Source organism: Pimephales promelas, chromosome 19 (genome assembly GCF_988280905.1).
Source record: "Pimephales promelas chromosome 19, fPimPro1.hap1.1, whole genome shotgun sequence".
In the NCBI taxonomy this organism is placed as follows: Eukaryota; Metazoa; Chordata; class Actinopteri; order Cypriniformes; family Leuciscidae; genus Pimephales; species Pimephales promelas.
This window is the reverse complement of record NC_142787.1, coordinates 28958374-28976351: the sequence shown is the minus strand read 5'-3', so window position 1 is coordinate 28976351 and position 17978 is coordinate 28958374. Positions and strand designations below refer to the sequence as shown.

General features: G+C 38.6%; 1 protein-coding gene across 2 annotated transcripts in view; it reads right to left on the bottom strand.

Moving 5' to 3' along the window:
- Positions 1–554: 554 nt before the first annotated feature.
- Positions 555–17978, bottom strand: part of ssh2b (slingshot protein phosphatase 2b) — a 33964-nt gene continuing 16540 nt past the window's right edge. For both annotated transcript variants that reach the window (XM_039693899.2, XM_089123525.1), the window contains 13 exons: positions 17268–17386; positions 17121–17185; positions 15987–16108; positions 15835–15900; positions 15666–15731; positions 13835–14029; positions 13070–13163; positions 12839–12967; positions 12709–12755; positions 12405–12551; positions 11286–11486; positions 6473–7307; positions 555–3217 (listed from right to left, as the gene is read on the bottom strand). In XM_039693899.2, the coding sequence (XP_039549833.2) occupies positions 1976–3217; positions 6473–7307; positions 11286–11486; positions 12405–12551; positions 12709–12755; positions 12839–12967; positions 13070–13163; positions 13835–14029; positions 15666–15731; positions 15835–15900; positions 15987–16108; positions 17121–17185; positions 17268–17386 (3328 nt within the window). In that variant the 3' untranslated portion in view covers positions 555–1975. The remainder of the gene's footprint in view (positions 3218–6472; positions 7308–11285; positions 11487–12404; positions 12552–12708; positions 12756–12838; positions 12968–13069; positions 13164–13834; positions 14030–15665; positions 15732–15834; positions 15901–15986; positions 16109–17120; positions 17186–17267; positions 17387–17978) is intronic.

The following is a 17978-nucleotide window of genomic DNA, read 5'->3' as shown; positions in this document are numbered from 1 at the left end:
CCAAAAATTATAGGGCTTGGTTACTTTTTTTTTTTTTTTTTCCAGAATTTTTTTTGATAATTGTTCCATTTCATTTTGATATTTTAATTTATAATGCAATTTTTTTTTGAAAAATTTAACATTATTATTTACCTTTAAATTACTAGATTTTATTAATAGATAATAATTTAGGCACATTCTTCACATTCTTTCAACTTAAAGCTGCAGTCCACAGTTTTTCCTCTCTGTTCGAAATCTGCAATTTGCTGTCATTCGAGGAATTATCAACTTCACGTGAGTTGTACTTCAACATGGCACAGCGCGGATATTCCCACGGGGTCCGGCCGGTGCAGAGAGGATCGTGCGGCAGTCGAAGGCGGGGACCTCGGAAACAGTTTATATATTCATTACAAAAATTGTATGAAAATGAATTTACCATGACATTTAAGATTACATTTTTTTAGATATCAAAAATAATACTTTTTAAATAAAAATCGAAGTGTTCTGTTTTTCTTTTAGGACTGTGGGAGTCTGGTCATAAAATACCCACTCCCCCAAAATACCAAAAAAATACGTTGTGAATTTGAAATCTTCTTTAATTGTCACAGTTTAAGCACAATAAAAAGAGAAAATATTTTTCCAGTCTTACAACAAACAGAAATAAACATTTCAGTTTTCTTTCTTCTCTGCACTGTACAACAAACACCCTTACAAGCGACTCTAAATACATACTCTGTGAGCATGCTTCCAGAATACAAACCACAGTTTAAAAAAAAAAAGTAAAACAATAATAAAAAGTGCATATTAAAATACCCCAAGTCTCTTTTTTGTTGTCCCTTTAATAAAACAGAAAATGCTGAAGAAAGAAACTGCACTGAAAACAGACCAGAGTTTAAGTATACATATCATACACATCCACAAAATATACATACGCGCACTGAGGCCCATAAACTCTACATTCTACGAGTACCACAGAACTGATCCCATTCTCATTAAACCAACATGCATACACGTATTAATATCACATCTGTAATAATTTTACACTCACAATTACGTCATTCTTTTCTGTATGTATTTAAACACACTCATCTATGGCTCTCCTTCAATCCCCAGCACACACACATATACTCACACACACCTCCAGAATCCAATTCAGCAGAGAACATTGTGGTTTTCGTTCATAGACTGACAGGTAAAGGATGAATTGGTAATGTACTACCATAGTATGCAAAGAGCGACCTGATAGAAACTGTGCAAAAAGTATATCAGTCACAGCACTTGACTTCATTGTTCCTACAGAGCAGCAATTTTTCTACTCAAATGATGGGTCAGGATTACACAATTCCTATTTTTTGAGCCATCAATCCTACCCAAAACATTCGAATCACACTGTGCTCTAAAATGTCCACTTTTTGTTTGATTTCCCGGTTGGATAAGGCCCACTGAGGTATGCGTGGCAAGATAAATGGACAGTTCATCCGAAAAATTACAATTCTGTCCTCCTTTACTCACCCTCATGTTGATCTAAAACTGTTTATCCATTGAACGTCAATGAGGTCAAACATTGGTTGTTTTGGACACCGAAAAAAAGTCGTACAGGTGTACTGACAGTAAATGTAGGCAGAATTATAATGTCTGGATGGACTATCCCTTTAAAGGGATACTCCACTTTTTTTGGAAATACTCCCCCAGAGTTAAACAGTTTTAAAATCCATTCAGCCGATGTTCTGATATTTAGAAGAATATCAGTAATCAGACAGTTTCTGGTCTCATTGACTTCCATAGTAGGAAAGAAAATATACTATGGAAGTCAATGAGACCAGAAACTGTCTAGAAATATCAGAAAATCGGCTGAATGGATTTGAAAACGGTGAAACTCAACTGTTTAACTCTGGCGGAGTGGTAAAACGAGCCAATTTCCAAAAAAAGTGGAGTATCCCTTTAAATCACAAATTCACTCTAGCAAGCACAAACACTCACACATACAGAATAAAAGTCACATAGTGTGGTAAGGGTTAACAGTTCGTTTCTTCAGCCTCTGCAGGGGATGTGTCCTCCCGTACTGTTGGCGTGTTGCCACAGGTGTGGAGGCAGGAGCAGGTAACGGGGCGTAACCTGCCTCCTCCTGTGCATTATCCTCCCTCCAACATTGACTGGAGGGTGAGGAGAGTGGCAGTGGCATGGGCATGACATCACAGTCACTAAACTCCGCCTCTTCAGTCTCGTCATTATTCTCTTTGTGCCCGGGCGAATGAGATCCAGTGGACGAAGCAGGGGAGGAAGGGAGAGCAGGAGTGCAACGGGGCAAAACACGCTTCTTTTTTGAGGTATCGTCACTGTACGAGTGGGGCCGTGGCTTATTGGTGGGAGCGGGGAGTAAGGCGGGAATCAAGTCGAGCTCGTTCAGGTCAAAGGTCGAGAGCTCCAACGACCCAAGCTTGGCCAATGAGGCAGAGCGCTTCATCAATGAGGGTGGGGTCAGTCCAGCCTGCCGGATCCGAGCCTCCACCTCTTTGGTCCTCTCTCGCGTCGCCCGGCCCTTTCTATGCTCCCTCCTCGACCAAGGCTGGCTGAGCCTCCTGTCCGAGCAGCCGCTCACCTGCCAGAGGAACGCCCCGAGCTCTTTCAGGGTCTCCCAGGTTTCTCTCATGCGTACCAGGGGACAGTCAGAGTCCGTGTAACTCTCCTGCTCGGTGATTCCCTCAAGCTGGAGAATCACAACTGGAGAAGAGCTAGATGAACCGGAATGGCTTTGCGTGGAGTGTGTGAGCCCGGCGTTCCTGTGCTCTCCCTCCCCGAGTCGTCTCTCGCTCTCAGCCGGAACGCTCTCGTCTTTCTCCACCTCGTCCGTGTTGTTCTGAGGCTGGTGATGGTGTGTTGACACAGTGCTTGGATCAGGTGTGAGGTGTGTGTGGGTTGAGGTCTCCTCAGTTCTCTCTCCGCTGCTGGTGTTGACGGGGGAGTGTCGCGAGGGACATGCGGGGGCCGCCGACAAAACCACCTGCTTGATCTTCTGCTCAAGCTCCCGGGTGGCTCGCCACACGGTACCCTTTGGCCAATCTTTCCCATGCTCCACCTTCTCAGTTTCAGCTTCTGCTGATGTGGCTGGAGTGAACTCCTCTTCCTCACTGCTGCTACTGGAAACAGGTTGGCTGGTAGGAAGGGGGGGAGGGGTTACGCTGTGCTGTATGGACTCCATTTCTGAAACTATGTTATGGACTGAGACACTGCAGCTCTCCTGTAGCAGAAACACAGGGGCATGCGGTGGTCAGTTGAATTGAACATGTGTGTATCCATTATTTTGTGATTTAAAGGCGAAGTGTATCATTTTTGTGCCTCTAGTGTCACAAAGGAGAATTGCAACAATAAATAAAATTAGAGCCCGACCGATAAAGGATTTTGAAGGCCGATACCGATACAAATATTTGTTGGTTTTAAAATCCGATATTCCGATATATCGGCCGATATTATTAGTTTTTTTATTTATTTCAGAAACGCGCAACAAAATATTAACAGATTTTCCTAACATTAGTTATTTGTAGTTAATTATGAGTTTTAACTAAATTATTATGATAATGCATAACTGGTTCTCTCTGCACGACTCTGGCTGGATCAGCAGGTTGCAGGATGTGGCGCGTTATACACGAGTGTTGCCAACAGGGACGGTGTAGAGTGCCCTCTGGTGGACAAACTATATTTTATTTTTGAAATATACATTTATCGGCCATTATAACTGCCGATACCGATATTTTAGAAAATGTCTAATATCGGCCTGCCGACATATCGGTTTGGCTCTAAATAAAATGTGAACAATGCTTGCCAGGGCGTTACCAAGTAATTGCTATGGCATTCTGGGTGGTGGAATAAATTCAAAACATGTGACTTTTGTGTCAAGCAGTCTTGTGGCAGAGGGGTTAGCTTAGACATCATTCTAAAATGTGGGAGCCAAAACCTGACAGATGACTGGCTACAATTACTGAACCATCGAATACATTTAATAAAAAAGAGGAATCGTGGCTTTCCAGTGATTCCAACTTCCATTTCCATTAATATTTTGCACCAATTTCCCCAGAAGCGACAATTTTGCTCTTCTGAACATATCGGATGGAAACGCTGCTTTATTCCAAAGTTGTTTTTGTGACTTTCAGATTTTTGGTATGTATTAAATTTGCAACTAGAATGGAAACAGCTGCTGTTAGTCAATATACAGTACGATTGGTGTTCTTTTAGTGTAAACTAGGGGTGTAATGGTACATGTATTCATATTAAACCGTTTCGGTTCGAGGCGCATACAAACCGAACGATTCCTTGGAACGTTTTTCCTGCCGACAAAATTCGCGGCACTGCAACGTTGCGCAAAATCAAATGGCAAGCGTAAAGAAAGCGGAACGAAACTGCGCTACTCATTATGTGCTTCACGGATCGTTTATCAGTTCGGAACAGCAATGTCTGAGCAGCGCGAGCCCATCTCGATCAAGCGACACTGTTACTACACAGCGCTAAGAGATCCAGTAAAGAAAACATCTGAATTCGCCACTGAAGTAATAACATCGCTGCGAGATCTAGTGAGAAGCATTCACATTTCTCCGTTATTAACCGTAGATCTCTACTAGATCAAACAGTGCTGATGTGGAAACCAGGAGAAACATTGTGCCGTGAATGAACTAGTAATACTTTCATCCACAGACCAGCAACTTTCACCATGGATTTAATATAGTAGCACTAACCATAACCAGGCTGGAATGGTAAATGCTTTCAAGTACTTCACACATCTTTTTCCAGCACTTCAAAACTCAAATAATATATAAATAAATATATATTTAAATGTTATTTTTAATGTGGTGACCAAAACATTATTTGTTCATCCTTCAAAGATGACTCCCATTTATAAACCTGAAAGTTTCAAGATGTAGGAAAACACTTATTTAAAAATGTTTTAACAAATAGGAAATTTCTCTTTTCTTTCTTTTTGCTATATCGAAAACGTACCGAACCGTGACTTTAAAACCGAGGTACGTACCGAATCGTGATTTTTGTGTACCGTTACACCCCTAGTGTAAACAGGAACATGAAACGGGAATGGGTAAACGCATTTTAAATGTCACAAAATGACACACTTCACCTTTCACTCTACATGTGCATAAAACACCAATGCAACTTCAGCAGATTGATCAACACCATGACAGATGAATGATCCCATGCAACATTTCTCATCAACAGTGGGTGGCAGTGTGGGGCATGAGACTTCACTCAAACATGGCTATGGTGAGACACAATATGAGAACGGATCCTGATTTTAATAAAGTTTGACACTTACTCTCTGGAACGTTATTGCCTTGCTGCAGGACGATAACATAATATTAAGACAGATACATTCAAAGATTTGTCCAGCTATCTAAATAATTCATTCATAGAGATTTATTTATTTCATTGATGGTTAACACTGTGCTTTTGTTTTGTTTTCTGCAAGTAAGAAATTAATTAAACTTAAAATTATAGAAATTATAGAATGGTAGCACACTAATGCTAATAGTTCACTTTTAAAAAAACTTTTGCTGATAATTTACTCACCCCCATGTCATCAAAGATGTCCATGTCTTTCTTTCTTCAGTCGAAAAGAAATTAAGGTTTTTGATGAAAACATTCCAGGATTTTCCTCCATATAATGGACTTCAATGGGAACCAAACGGTTCAAGGTCCAAAAGACACTTTCAGTGCAAACTGCAAACTGTTCAAAGCGCTTTAAACGATTCCAGATGATGAATAAGGGTCTTATCAAGCGAAACTATCGCTCATTTAATAAATGAATAACAAAGTTTAAGTTTTATAAGCTCAAATGCTTGCATTGCTCTGTTCTGTGATGCCCGGGTCGTGACTCTCCTGTTCGAACTCGTTCATCAAAATGAACGAATCTTTTTTGTGTCATTTGATTCATTCAACGCACGAAATGAACGAATTGACTTGGGGAAAGATTTGTTCATTTTGATGAACGAGTTCGAAAGGCGACCCTTTGAGCTTATAAAACTTAAACTTGTTTTTTTTTTTAATGAGCGATCGTTTCACTTGATAAGACTCTTATTCATCGTCTGGACTCGTTTAAAGCCCTTTGAACAGTTTGCAGTTTGCACTGAAACTGTCTTTTGGAACTTGAACCGTTTGGTTCCCATTGAAGTCCACTATATGGAGAAAAATCCTGCAATATTTTCATCAAAAACCTTCATTTCTTTTAAAGACGTGGACTTCTTGGATGACATGGGGGTGAGTTTGGTTTGATTCTTTTAACAGAAAAGCCCCTTTACTCACCATGTTGTTCCAAACCAGTAAAACTTTCCCCACTGACTTTCATTTAACGGACAGTATTTAAAGCATCTTTACTCGTGTCCCACAGAAGAAACCAAGCCGTACAGGTTTGGAATGACATAAGGGTGAGTAAGCGATGACAAAATTTTCAGTACTAATACGAGAAGTTTCAAACACTCCAAAATTCCCCTACCTTTTTCTGTTCCTCCTCTTTAATAGGGTTGTCAGGAAGTAGTCGTTTGGTCTCTACGCTCGGACTTTTGTCCCGAGGTGCCTGCTGCGACGCCTGCTCAGAAGTCCCGCGGATCTGACCCTCCTGAGAAAGGCCCTGGAACTTCTCTCTGGCACTGAAGAAGTCAATGCGGTCTGTGCTTAGAGTGGAGGGAGGGGTGGTAGATGTGGCACTGGGGTGGTGGTCTTCATCACTGCAGCGACAGTCTGTCTCCGTGTTAGGCACTTGCTGGCTGAGATCCTGCGGCCCTGAGGAGTCCAGGGCCTCTGTGCATGGTTCAGGAGTCCTACTCCTAACGTTCATAGATGAGAGGACCTTTGGACTAGACTTCTCCAAAGGCACAAGATTGGACACCTCAGGCTGCTCAGGCAGTACTTGATTGGCCTTTGCATCCGAGAGAAGCCTGGGGGACGAAGGTGGCTGATGAGGACGACACAGCGAGACCGTCTCGGTAATGGGCACAGGGCTGACATTAGACCTGGCCTCTGGGACCACAGTGGCAGCCCTGCGTCTTGGGAAGAAGAGGGTCTCTGTGGGTTCATGGAGGTTGTCGTCTGGGTTCCCCAGGCCGTTGTAAATGCGAGTATCTGAGCAGGGCGCCGCCTGCTCCTTAACTCCAGTGGGTGTGAGAGTCTGCAGTAGCTCCTGTATCGAGGGTGACGTCTGGCAGAAGGTCTGGTTACGGGAATTGGAGCGTCCGAGAGACTGTGCAGCAGTGGCCTTACAGAGCGGCTCGTGGTGGTCCGACAGATCACTGTCCGAGTGGGAACGCCACAACTTGTTGTGTCTCTGTTTGCTAGTATAGAGAAAAGAAAAAAGGGGGAGTAAGCTAAACATGCAGGGAGCGGCAACAGCCAATAGAATCAAAAAGGAGGCATACGTTTAGTGCAACATGACATCATGACTTTTGCGTAAACATACACGCCACTTTCAAGTCAAGTGGCATGTTATCTATACGCATTTTGAGCTAGTCTACGCTATTAAAGGAGAACTCCGGCGAACAATGAACCTTTGGTCTAATAAAACATCGGTACCTAGTCAATTGTTCTCTGAGTTTTGTTTTCATGATAATCGAATGTAAAGAGTTTGAATGTATGTAAAGAGTTCGTGGTTTGACTTATCGAGACTATTTTTTAAGATGGCTCCTGTCTGTATACACGAAGTGAACTGCCTTCATAAAGTATCTTCTTATTAAACGGTCTGTACACTTACAAAGTTCTCAATGCTTCGTTTTGCATGTATAAGGCCTCATTATGTTAGTCAATGCCCCCATTACATGCATTATAGGCTAAGCAGTTTTTAGAGATAAAACTCTTTACATTCGATTATCATGAAAACAAATCTCAGAGAACGGTTGACTATGTACCGATGTTTTATTAGACCAAAGGTTGTTCGCCGGAGTTCTCCTTTAATCTATATCTGGGGAGCGATAATTTTTTTTTTCCTAGGATGGTTAGGGAACACTCATAAATGGTATTAACCCCAGTGACGGGTAGGTTTAGGGACGGGGTTGGGGTAGGTCATATATTTATACATACAATAACGTAACGTTAAGTCAACGGCGTTCATAAACACGCTGAAAAGCGAAAATGGAAATACGAATTGGCGTGTCATACATACGTAATTTCATGAGATCAGTCAATTTATAAAAGAACAAGAGGTGTACAATACAATTTGGTAGCTGATATATTATTTGATAACTTAAAGTGTGAGTGTATAGTTTCTTGCTGTATTGTTTTAACCAGTCTCATGTGTCAATAATATGCATGTGTGTACACAGTTTGTAAGCGTGAGCTGAAAGAATACCATGTTTTTAGCCTAGTTGACATAACAGATCTAAGCAACATGTTACGTTGCGTTTGGGCTAGATCATCTGCTGTAAGTAACATGCCATTTTCATATTCTGCGTGTTTCACACTGCACAAACAGTTGATTATTGGTCATTGTAGTTAGGCCAGAAATGCCAGTGCATCCCTAAGATAACAGGTTGAACATATTTTGCTAAAGAATATGATGCTGTTTTGGAAGCAAAATACTAATGAATCATAACAGAAGAGCAACGAGTCACTCGCAGCACATTTGTCTTATTTCACATCCTCTGCTCTAATCAGCTGAGCGACTATTGACTGTTACAGCACATCATTTACAGACAGCTTGCGTTATCAAACAAAAGAAATGTCAACTATGGTATAAATTAGGGCTGTCTCACGATTAATCGCGATTAATTGCATCCAAAATAAAAGTTTGTGTTTACATAATATATGTGGCTGCACTGTGTATAATTATTTTATATATATAAATACACACACATGCATGTATATATTTAAGAAATATTTTCATGTATAGATTTATATATAATTTATATTATATATAATTATAAATAATTTATATATAAATAATATTTTTTTCTTTAATATACATACATGTGTGTGTATTTATATATATACAAAATAATTCTACAGAACTACCAAAATTCATTGGGAGTTTTGTTCATCTCAAACCATGGAAAACAAGATTTTTCTGTCTCTGCTGAAATAAAAGAGTATGCATTAATTGACATATTACTGTTTGAAAGTCTGCATTTATTTGAGGAAAAACACAGTAGACGTAGTATTATTGTGAAATGATACAATTGAATTAATAATTGTGCTCTATTTTAAAATGTAATTTATTCCTGTGACGCAAAGCTGAATTTTCAGCACATGATCCTTCAAGGCGGGCGTACACGGTGCGATTTTTTGCTGTTTTACGAGCTCGCAGATGATTTTTTTCACTCGGGGGAAATCGCGTGTAAATCGGTTATGCTCGCATGTCGCGGCTCGTATCGTGTGCGAGGAAGATACGAGCCGAGCCGAGCACCTCTCGACCTCCCGATAATTTAAGCATGTCGAAAAAGTTCGGGAGCTGTTGGCTTGCATTCGTGAGGTGTATGCGGTTGAATGAGCCGATTTGTCGATCTATCTGAATTTGACCAATCGGGAGCTGAGGAAATCCACAGAAGAAATACGAAAATGGTGTGGACTACTAGAAACACTGCTTCAATTAATGTTTTTATGATGACTTTGTGAAAGGTTAACTAAACAGCATCTGTCGTGTTCCTACTGGCCAGTATTTGGCATATTTCATTCTGAAACAACTGTAGGCTATGCTATTGTTTTTGATAGTGTTATACATTTCTTACAGATTCTTACACATCACGATGATCATTAGGCTATGTTTGTATCCTCCTAAAAGCAATAACAGTTTGTCTACAGCCTAAGCTTTTTTTTATTAATGCCGACAGAACAATGTTGCCAGATATTGCTACGAAAAACAAGCAAAAACTAACAAAAACAAAGAAATTATATAAAAATCCAAAATAAGTTCAAAGCTTGTGTTTTGAAAATAAGATAAATATATTACGAACCACTTTAATAACTTCCTAAAGCGTGACATTAATCCAAAAAACAAGTCCAGATACTGGCACCTTTCCATTATGTGGATCTTGCAACACGGGATCTGGCACCCGCGCCCTCACTCTCACAACGCGCTCAAGCTCACTCAAGCCCCGTTCACGGCGATAGCTTCTCGGAGCAAAATGAATTGCAAACGCTCACATGAGGTGGTTTAAACGGCTAATTAATCATTCAGAGAGCTTGAAATTTATTTTTGAATGTGTAGCCTACCGTAACTATGTCCGTCTGGACGTCCGTTTCGCGGTGCTGAAAACGAGCCTATAGCAAAATAACCACGGCTTGTATCAATGTTTTATGCAGTTATGAGAGTTTTTAGTGCGGAACTTTGTGCGATTTCTTCGGAATTCAGCAGGTCGTAAAATCGTGTCGTATATCACTGCCTCCATACGATTTTTGTATAAACGCACTCGTAAAGTGTGCCTGGGCATACGATCTTCCGACCGTCAGAATTCGTACCGTGTACGCCCGCCTTAAGAAATCATTTTAATATGCTGTTTTCTTTCCTTCTTCTTAATTTTCAATGTTTAATTCAGTTGTGCTTCTTAATAATTTTGTGGAAAACGTGATATGCGTTTAGTCAGGATTCTTTGATTAATAAAAAGCATTTATGTGAAATATAAATCTTTTGTAACATTTTAAATGTCACATTTTTATCAATTTATTGCATCCTTGCTGAATGAAATAACAAAACAACAACTCCAAACTTTTGAGTTTCATAAACCCAGAACATTTTTTGAAAACTAAGTCTGGAATAGTCACGATTGTGTTTTTTACATATTAATATTACGATTTAAAAATGAACATATTACCACCTAGTCGCCTACATTTACACATTCAGTATTCAACAACGTGACCCGCCACCATTGTGTATGCGACAAATAAAAGTTTGAAATGTTTTAACTGGGTCAGAGAGATAATGGAAAATGATGTAAATATAAACTTCAGTGGGAAAATGTTACGATTGTGTCTAATATGGATCCATCTTTGGATTGAGTGATGGACCTAACCTAATTTTACAGGAAGTGTTGCAAATGCATACCCACCCACACCAAAGCCCACATGCATAAACCTACAATCTCTGTGACACACACACGATCAAATACGCACAAGTTACTAAGTGGAATGTGGTCTAACAGCCAATGTAACTTCTCAAACAATACAATCAGAGCCCTATAATCAACTGTGTAAAGAACAGTGTCATTAACATGGAGCAGAACGTGTCTACGGTCACTTAAGTGAGTGTCATACTTGCATGTTTAAATATTTGAATGCACACAGACGTTTCCTACTATTCACACACTTTCAAGTGACATATTTACCTTGCCACCAGGATTCCCTGATACTCTTCCAGCTGTCTCATGAACGATGGGTTGGGTTTGGTGACGGCCCGCCGCTCTTTAACATACTCAAAGGCCTGCTGCAGGTCCCATCCGTACTCCTTCATGGCATATGCGATCACAGTGGAGGCCGAACGACTGACGCCCATCTTGCAATGCACCAGACACTTCGCCCCTGCTTTCCTGTAGGTATCAGATTAGTCTTGTGTTTAAAACAAATGGATGTAGTGCTGCTAGTACATGTTGGTAAAGAATCATTTCTTTCTGACTTCTGAATGACTATCTGAAACCTAGAAACCGTTCTTCTGAAAGAGACTTTGAACCTAAAACTACCGATCATTTATACTCACATTATATCAGAATGACTGTAATTTCGAGTTTCTGACTGAAAACTGTTAATACCATGTCAAACCTGAATCTGATGAACATTCGGACTTCTTTTATCCTTATAATTTTTCTGGCTGTTATTTGATTTCTTATGAGTTTGAGTTCTTATTAATTTGGATTGTGAGCATTTGTATTATTCCGTTGTTTCCTTGTATAAAATTAATTAAAAACAAATTGTTGAAAAGAAAATTCTGATTGTGTCGTCATTTAAAAAAATGTCAGCAATTGCAATAGTAACAGCTAGTCGGACACCTCAACATATTTTAATATGCCATTTTATGATACACAGTGTTACAAGGTGTGCCATTTTGTTATATTTTATATTGCATATAAAGGATCAAGTAATTAGGATTGCACAATATATTGAAAAATGCTTCATTTTTCATACTTTACAATGTTGTGATGCCTAAATTAACATTTAAACCCATTTTTTTTATTTTGAATTTCAATATTGTATTAATATTTATTATAATAATGATTATAATCATTTTATTAGTTATCGGCTATATTTTATCAGTATCATCCAGGTTTTTAATTTAGTTATATCCCTAGAATAATGCAGTGATAAAATATTTTCAAAAAAAAGATGCGTCCATTTGAGCGTTACTAAAATGATTCAAAGTAGAATAGTTTGAAACAACTTTACAACAATGACAGCTAGAACAGCAGTGCATTTTACTCCAAAGTGAGCATTAGGAGGTTATTCCCACTCACTTGGCTCTAGAAATGAACTTGTAAGTGTCATTCCAGTAAGCCAGCAAGTCTGTGACCTCTTCATCGTAAACCCGGATATTGTGGTACTCGAATAGCCCTGGAAAGAAGTTATCGATCTCCCGCGTCACGTTAAGGATGTATTGCACCCTAATGAGATAAACACAAAGACACAACCGAAAATCTGTATAATCATTAACGCCAGGAACACATTTCAAAGAGAATATAAAAGATAACAGGTTTATGGCTAAAACATTCAAGTAGCTTCTACTTGCAGGCATGAGACGAGGACGTCAACAAAACTCACCCGCTGTTTTGTAGTTCTTCCAGATTCGATGCATTCCATTCAGAACCCTATAATTACAATTCCAAAAATGACTGATGCTACAATGTAACTGAAATGTATGATTGAAATGTGTGGGTGACATCACTCTCACCAGGTAAACATGCTCAAAAATCTCCGTGGGCCTGTCCATCTGCCCCAAGATGACGATCATCTCATTGTCAATGTACTCCTTAAACTCCCGTAGGTTACACACCATCTGCATCTCCAGCTCCGTGCGGATCTAAAGAGGAGTGTGTGTGTGCAGGTACAGCGTGAGAAGATTCTACAGAATGAATAAAATCATCCAGGAAGTGATTTTTTAGGATGTGTATTTGCATCATACATCTTTTGAAGTGACGTTCTCAAGGTCCTTCTGCGTCATGATCTCTCTCAAGCGATTCTTGATGAGTCTCTCTGTTCTTTCTCGCTCAGTTGGCCTGGAGAGACACACACACACACAAACACAAAAATTACAATTCTGTTAAAGCATCAAAACCACTCAAAATTTATTTTTTTTTAAAATTAAAAAAAATGTTTTGTTCAAACCAAACATGCATACACTAGTACAACTTTGCAGGCCAAATATTTGATTAATGAATGGAATTTAGGAAAAAAAAAAAGGTGTCTTATTTTAAAGTGCCTCTATTATGCTATTTTAAAGGTTCCTAATTTTGTTTTGAAGGTCTCCTCCAATGTAATTTTCTTTTCTCACAGTGTCTGGAATTTAGTCAAGGATCTAAACCCCTCCTTTTCAAGACCCTGCTCTACTCTCATTGGTCAGATGGCATAATCTGTTGTGATTGGTCTACTGTTTACAGTGTGTGTCAGAAACAAAACACCCATTACTATTAATTAAATTTCAGCTCCTTCCTCAGCACCTGATGTGAATAGTAACAATGGCGTTGGTTTTAGCATATCAATTCAAGCCCGTGTTCAATTATGAAACACGATCTTTGAAACTTTGCAGACCTTTTACATTCACAATCGTCTATATAACACACTACATGAAAGGTAGTATTCGAAAAAGCACATATATGAAGTCCCATGATGCATCAAAACTGGCTTAAATTCGCTCAAATTGCAGGATAACTGACAAATGAGTACTCACACATCAGAGAAGAGCACAGGCGAGTCTGCGCGGTGGGACTGCACGTCCTGCATGGCGTTCCACTCGTTGATGCGGGACTGATCTGAGGACATCTGGCTCTGGTAGTAGCTCACCCAGGTCAGGAAGAGGCTGCCTGGGAAGTAGTTATGACAGCGGGCCACTTCACAGGCCTTATGAAGAGACTGCAGGGCTGACCTGAGAAAAAGAGGTGCTCCATATCAAAACATGCCACCATATCAACTAAAGTTGGACTGATAACAAAATTCTTTCTTAGGTACAATGATAGCCCAGTATTGACATTAATCAAACCCTTAAGGAACAAATAAGGGTCAAGTGATTCAATAAATCAATGTTAAATGTCAAAGCACTCATATTAATCAATCACATTTTTTACATTTTTTAAATTTAATCATACAGTAATATATTTTGAAATTAGATGCATACAGTTCCTTTTTACGAAAATCAAATTTAATTAAATATATAACAAAAAAATAAATATGTTAGCAGAACACAATTCGGCATTAAAAGAGGCCAATTGACTATTTTTGTAAAATTTCCAATTGCATTTGTATGAAACAGTTATCATATCAAATTCAGAAAATGTGTTAAAAAACTGAAAAACAAAAAACAGTGACATTTAATTAGCGTTTCTCGTGTCTATTTCCTGCACAAATTGTGGATAAGCTACAACAAGTAAACATGTCAGCTGTGTGGACAATATCGATTTCTCGATTTTAATTCATCATTATTTTGGTCTATTATATGCAAAAAATAAAATGTTTCTAAACACTATTTGTAGTGCGCCTTTCATCCAATAAACACAATCAAAGTCTCTTTCAAATTTTGTCAATTTTATCAATAAATTCAAACAATAAATTAGAGGTCGACCGATATGGTTTTTCTCACACCGATGCCGATACCGATCTTTTGAAATCTGGGTCGATTAATGCTGCCGATTTATTTTGGCCGATATTTGCTTGGTTTTTAACCTCTATTTGAAAGATAAAATGTAAAAGAAATGATAATTACTTAACATAGACAAACTTTCTCAACAAAAACATTTTATCCTCACAAAAAATGTCCTGAAACATGTATTTTTTGGTTTGTTCTGTAGGAGAAAAAAAAACTTGAAATGATTGAATTTTTTTATTTATAAGATTTATTATATTTTATTCAATTTAACTTCTAACAATAACGTATTTCACTAGTAAATTGCTGTTGAACGACAAAAACAACCACCAGATGGGAAAACGATATTTTACAAAAACTTTAAATGCACCACAACGCACCGTCCGTCTGTTGTTCTTCAGACAACGGCATCCCGCTGTTGGACCTTTTAGTCTACAGTGAAATACAGTCACTCTTTACACTGTTTGGCCAGCATTTTAGCCATGTTTAATCCAGCTACTAACTAACAGTCAGTGTTGTGCCTGAACGCGTTCAGTTAGGTCTGCTGCTCACTCGGCTGGAAAATGACCACGACAACACTAGGCTGCCCACAGATGCGCCTGCCTAATAATCGGCTTGATATACTTGGATATTGGCCGATGCCGATTATGTTAAAAAATGCCAAAATTCGGACGATCAATCGGTCTTCCTCTACAATAAATGTCTTTTTGGTGACAGATCGCCTCAGTTCAAGAAACAGCATGTACATGCGCACTCTCTTTACTACTAGTTATAGCAAGAAATAAATATGAAAGCCTTAATGTCAATTTCACTGTTTCGGTAACAAAAAGTAATTTCAGTGCATCACTACTTAAACCTGATAAAAATATATATATATATATATATATTTAATGAGTCTCAAGAAGAAAAGAAAAGCACCCACCACATGGCTTGGACTGAGACTGGCTTGAATATGTGTATCCTATTATCTGTAGACACACTGAAACCCCTGTGAAGAAAACAGAGGAGTGAAACACAATCTGAACAACCTATCTACAGTAGAGGAGAATCAGAAGTGCATTGGTCATTTTTAACAGATATGCCACACCTACCCGTCACCATCCAGGTGGATCCGTGTGTCACTCCACAGAGGAAGCACCATGCCTATGGAAAAGGAACTGCAGCACCCCCAAAAAATGACTTATTTGCTGTTAAAACATTTGATTGGTTTAACTTAACAGTACAAGCAGCAGCACACACAGACCTGTCGGAAGGGCTGTAGTCCATGCCCAGCACCACGCTCTCTTCTGTGTCCTGTCTACCGTTGGTGGAGACCACCACCATGTAGCGGGTGCACTGGGGGAAGGTGCTCTCCAACCGCACAGCCTGTAGGGAAGGCAAATAGTCTCCTCAGAAAACGTTGTATCAATATATTAGCCTTTTATGGATTTATTTTTTAAAATACTTTTATTAAGCCTGGATGCATTAAATTGATGAAAAAAGGACAGTAAAGATGTATAATGTTACAAAACATTTCAATAAACAAATTTTGGTAACACTTTACAATAAGGTTCATTAGTTAACATTAGTTAACTACATTAGTTAGCGTGAACTAACAGCATTTATTAATCTTTGTAAATGTTACTTTCAATATTTACTAATACTTTATTCAAATCTTGTTAACAATAGTTAATGCGCTGTGAACTAACATGAACAAACAATGAACAGCTTTATTTTTATTAACTAGCATCAACAAAGATTAAAAAATACAGTAACAAATGTATTGCTCATGGTTAGTTCATGTTAGTTGCTACATTAACTAATGGACCTTATTGTAAAGTGTTACCCAATTTTTTATTTTATTTTCACAGTTTAAACTAACATAATTATGATCATGTGACAATAAGACTGGATATATGATATATTTGTATTTATAGGACATTCTAAAATACGTTAAAATAGAAAACAGTTATTTTAAATTTCAATAATATTTCACTATATTAAAATAATAGTTATATAAGAGACTTCTGCATTAGAGACTAGAGACCCACCGAACCCAGACTTTTGATAGTGGATATATATATTTTGAATTTTGTCTTTTACTACGATCTTTAATTCATTTAACTTATACTGTAATGTTTTGTAGTGTTGCCATTGTATGAAAGTTGTAAGTTGCAATATTTACAAAGTCAACGACACAGCGTGCAGCTAAAACAATATTTTAGATAAGCCTTTTAGCTTTTTATTATGATCCGGTCTTAGAATTCACTAAGGTTGCTGCAATGCAATGCAAGTATTCATGCTTGATTTTTTCCAAAACTTTATTGCCTACATGGGCAGCTCACTAGGATTTGGTAGAGAGCTAGTAACTGTGTGTGAGATTGTGTGTTTTGCTCACCAGACGGATGTTGTCCTCTGGCCGCAGTAAAGTGAACATGGTCTGCAGGTGCTGCTGAATGTCCCCTGCACAAAGAGAGTAAAATGGTTCATTAATCATAAATGGTCATATGCTTTTTATTTCCTTGTTTGCATGTGTTGTCCATACCTGCATGTTTGCTGCGCTGTCCTGTAATTCTGGAGGAGCAGGATGAGGAAGAGGAGGAGCCATTCCCACGTGGAAGAAAAAGGGCGGCACCTTTCACTGTTAGAAAGCTCTCACTGATGCTGAGGACAGAAAGAGACAGAAATGGAGATCATGTGTATTTCTAAAACGTGAATACACTACGGTTCAAAAGTTTGAGGTCTATTTTAAATAAATAAATAAATACTTTTATTCAGCAAGCAAACATTTCTTGAGCAGCCAAAATTATTTCTGATGGAGTGTGCACTCCTAAATAAGAAAATGAGCGACTGAATTTGGACACAAATGGCCCAGGTACACTTCATTTTCTACGTTTCTCTCTTTTTTGCGCAGTTGAGTGTCTGTTTTTACGTATTGTGAAAAGCGCTATACAAATAAATGTAAATTGAATTGAATTGAACTTCTTAAATACTTAAGCGCTCCTAGGATGTGTGTCAAGACTTTTTGGGTGGAATACAATGAACTTATTGAACAATGTTTCTCTCTTTTTCACTTCCTTAAAGGCAGAAAGCTTGTTTAGCACTAACTAATCCCAATGAATAGCAAAGGATGCACAATAGGTGTGAAAATTATGCTTTATCTGTGCATTTTATCATTCCCGTGCAGCAGCAGATGATGATGATGGGAAACCCATTTTTAAGTCAAGATAATTTTCATCATTTTTCATCAATGGTA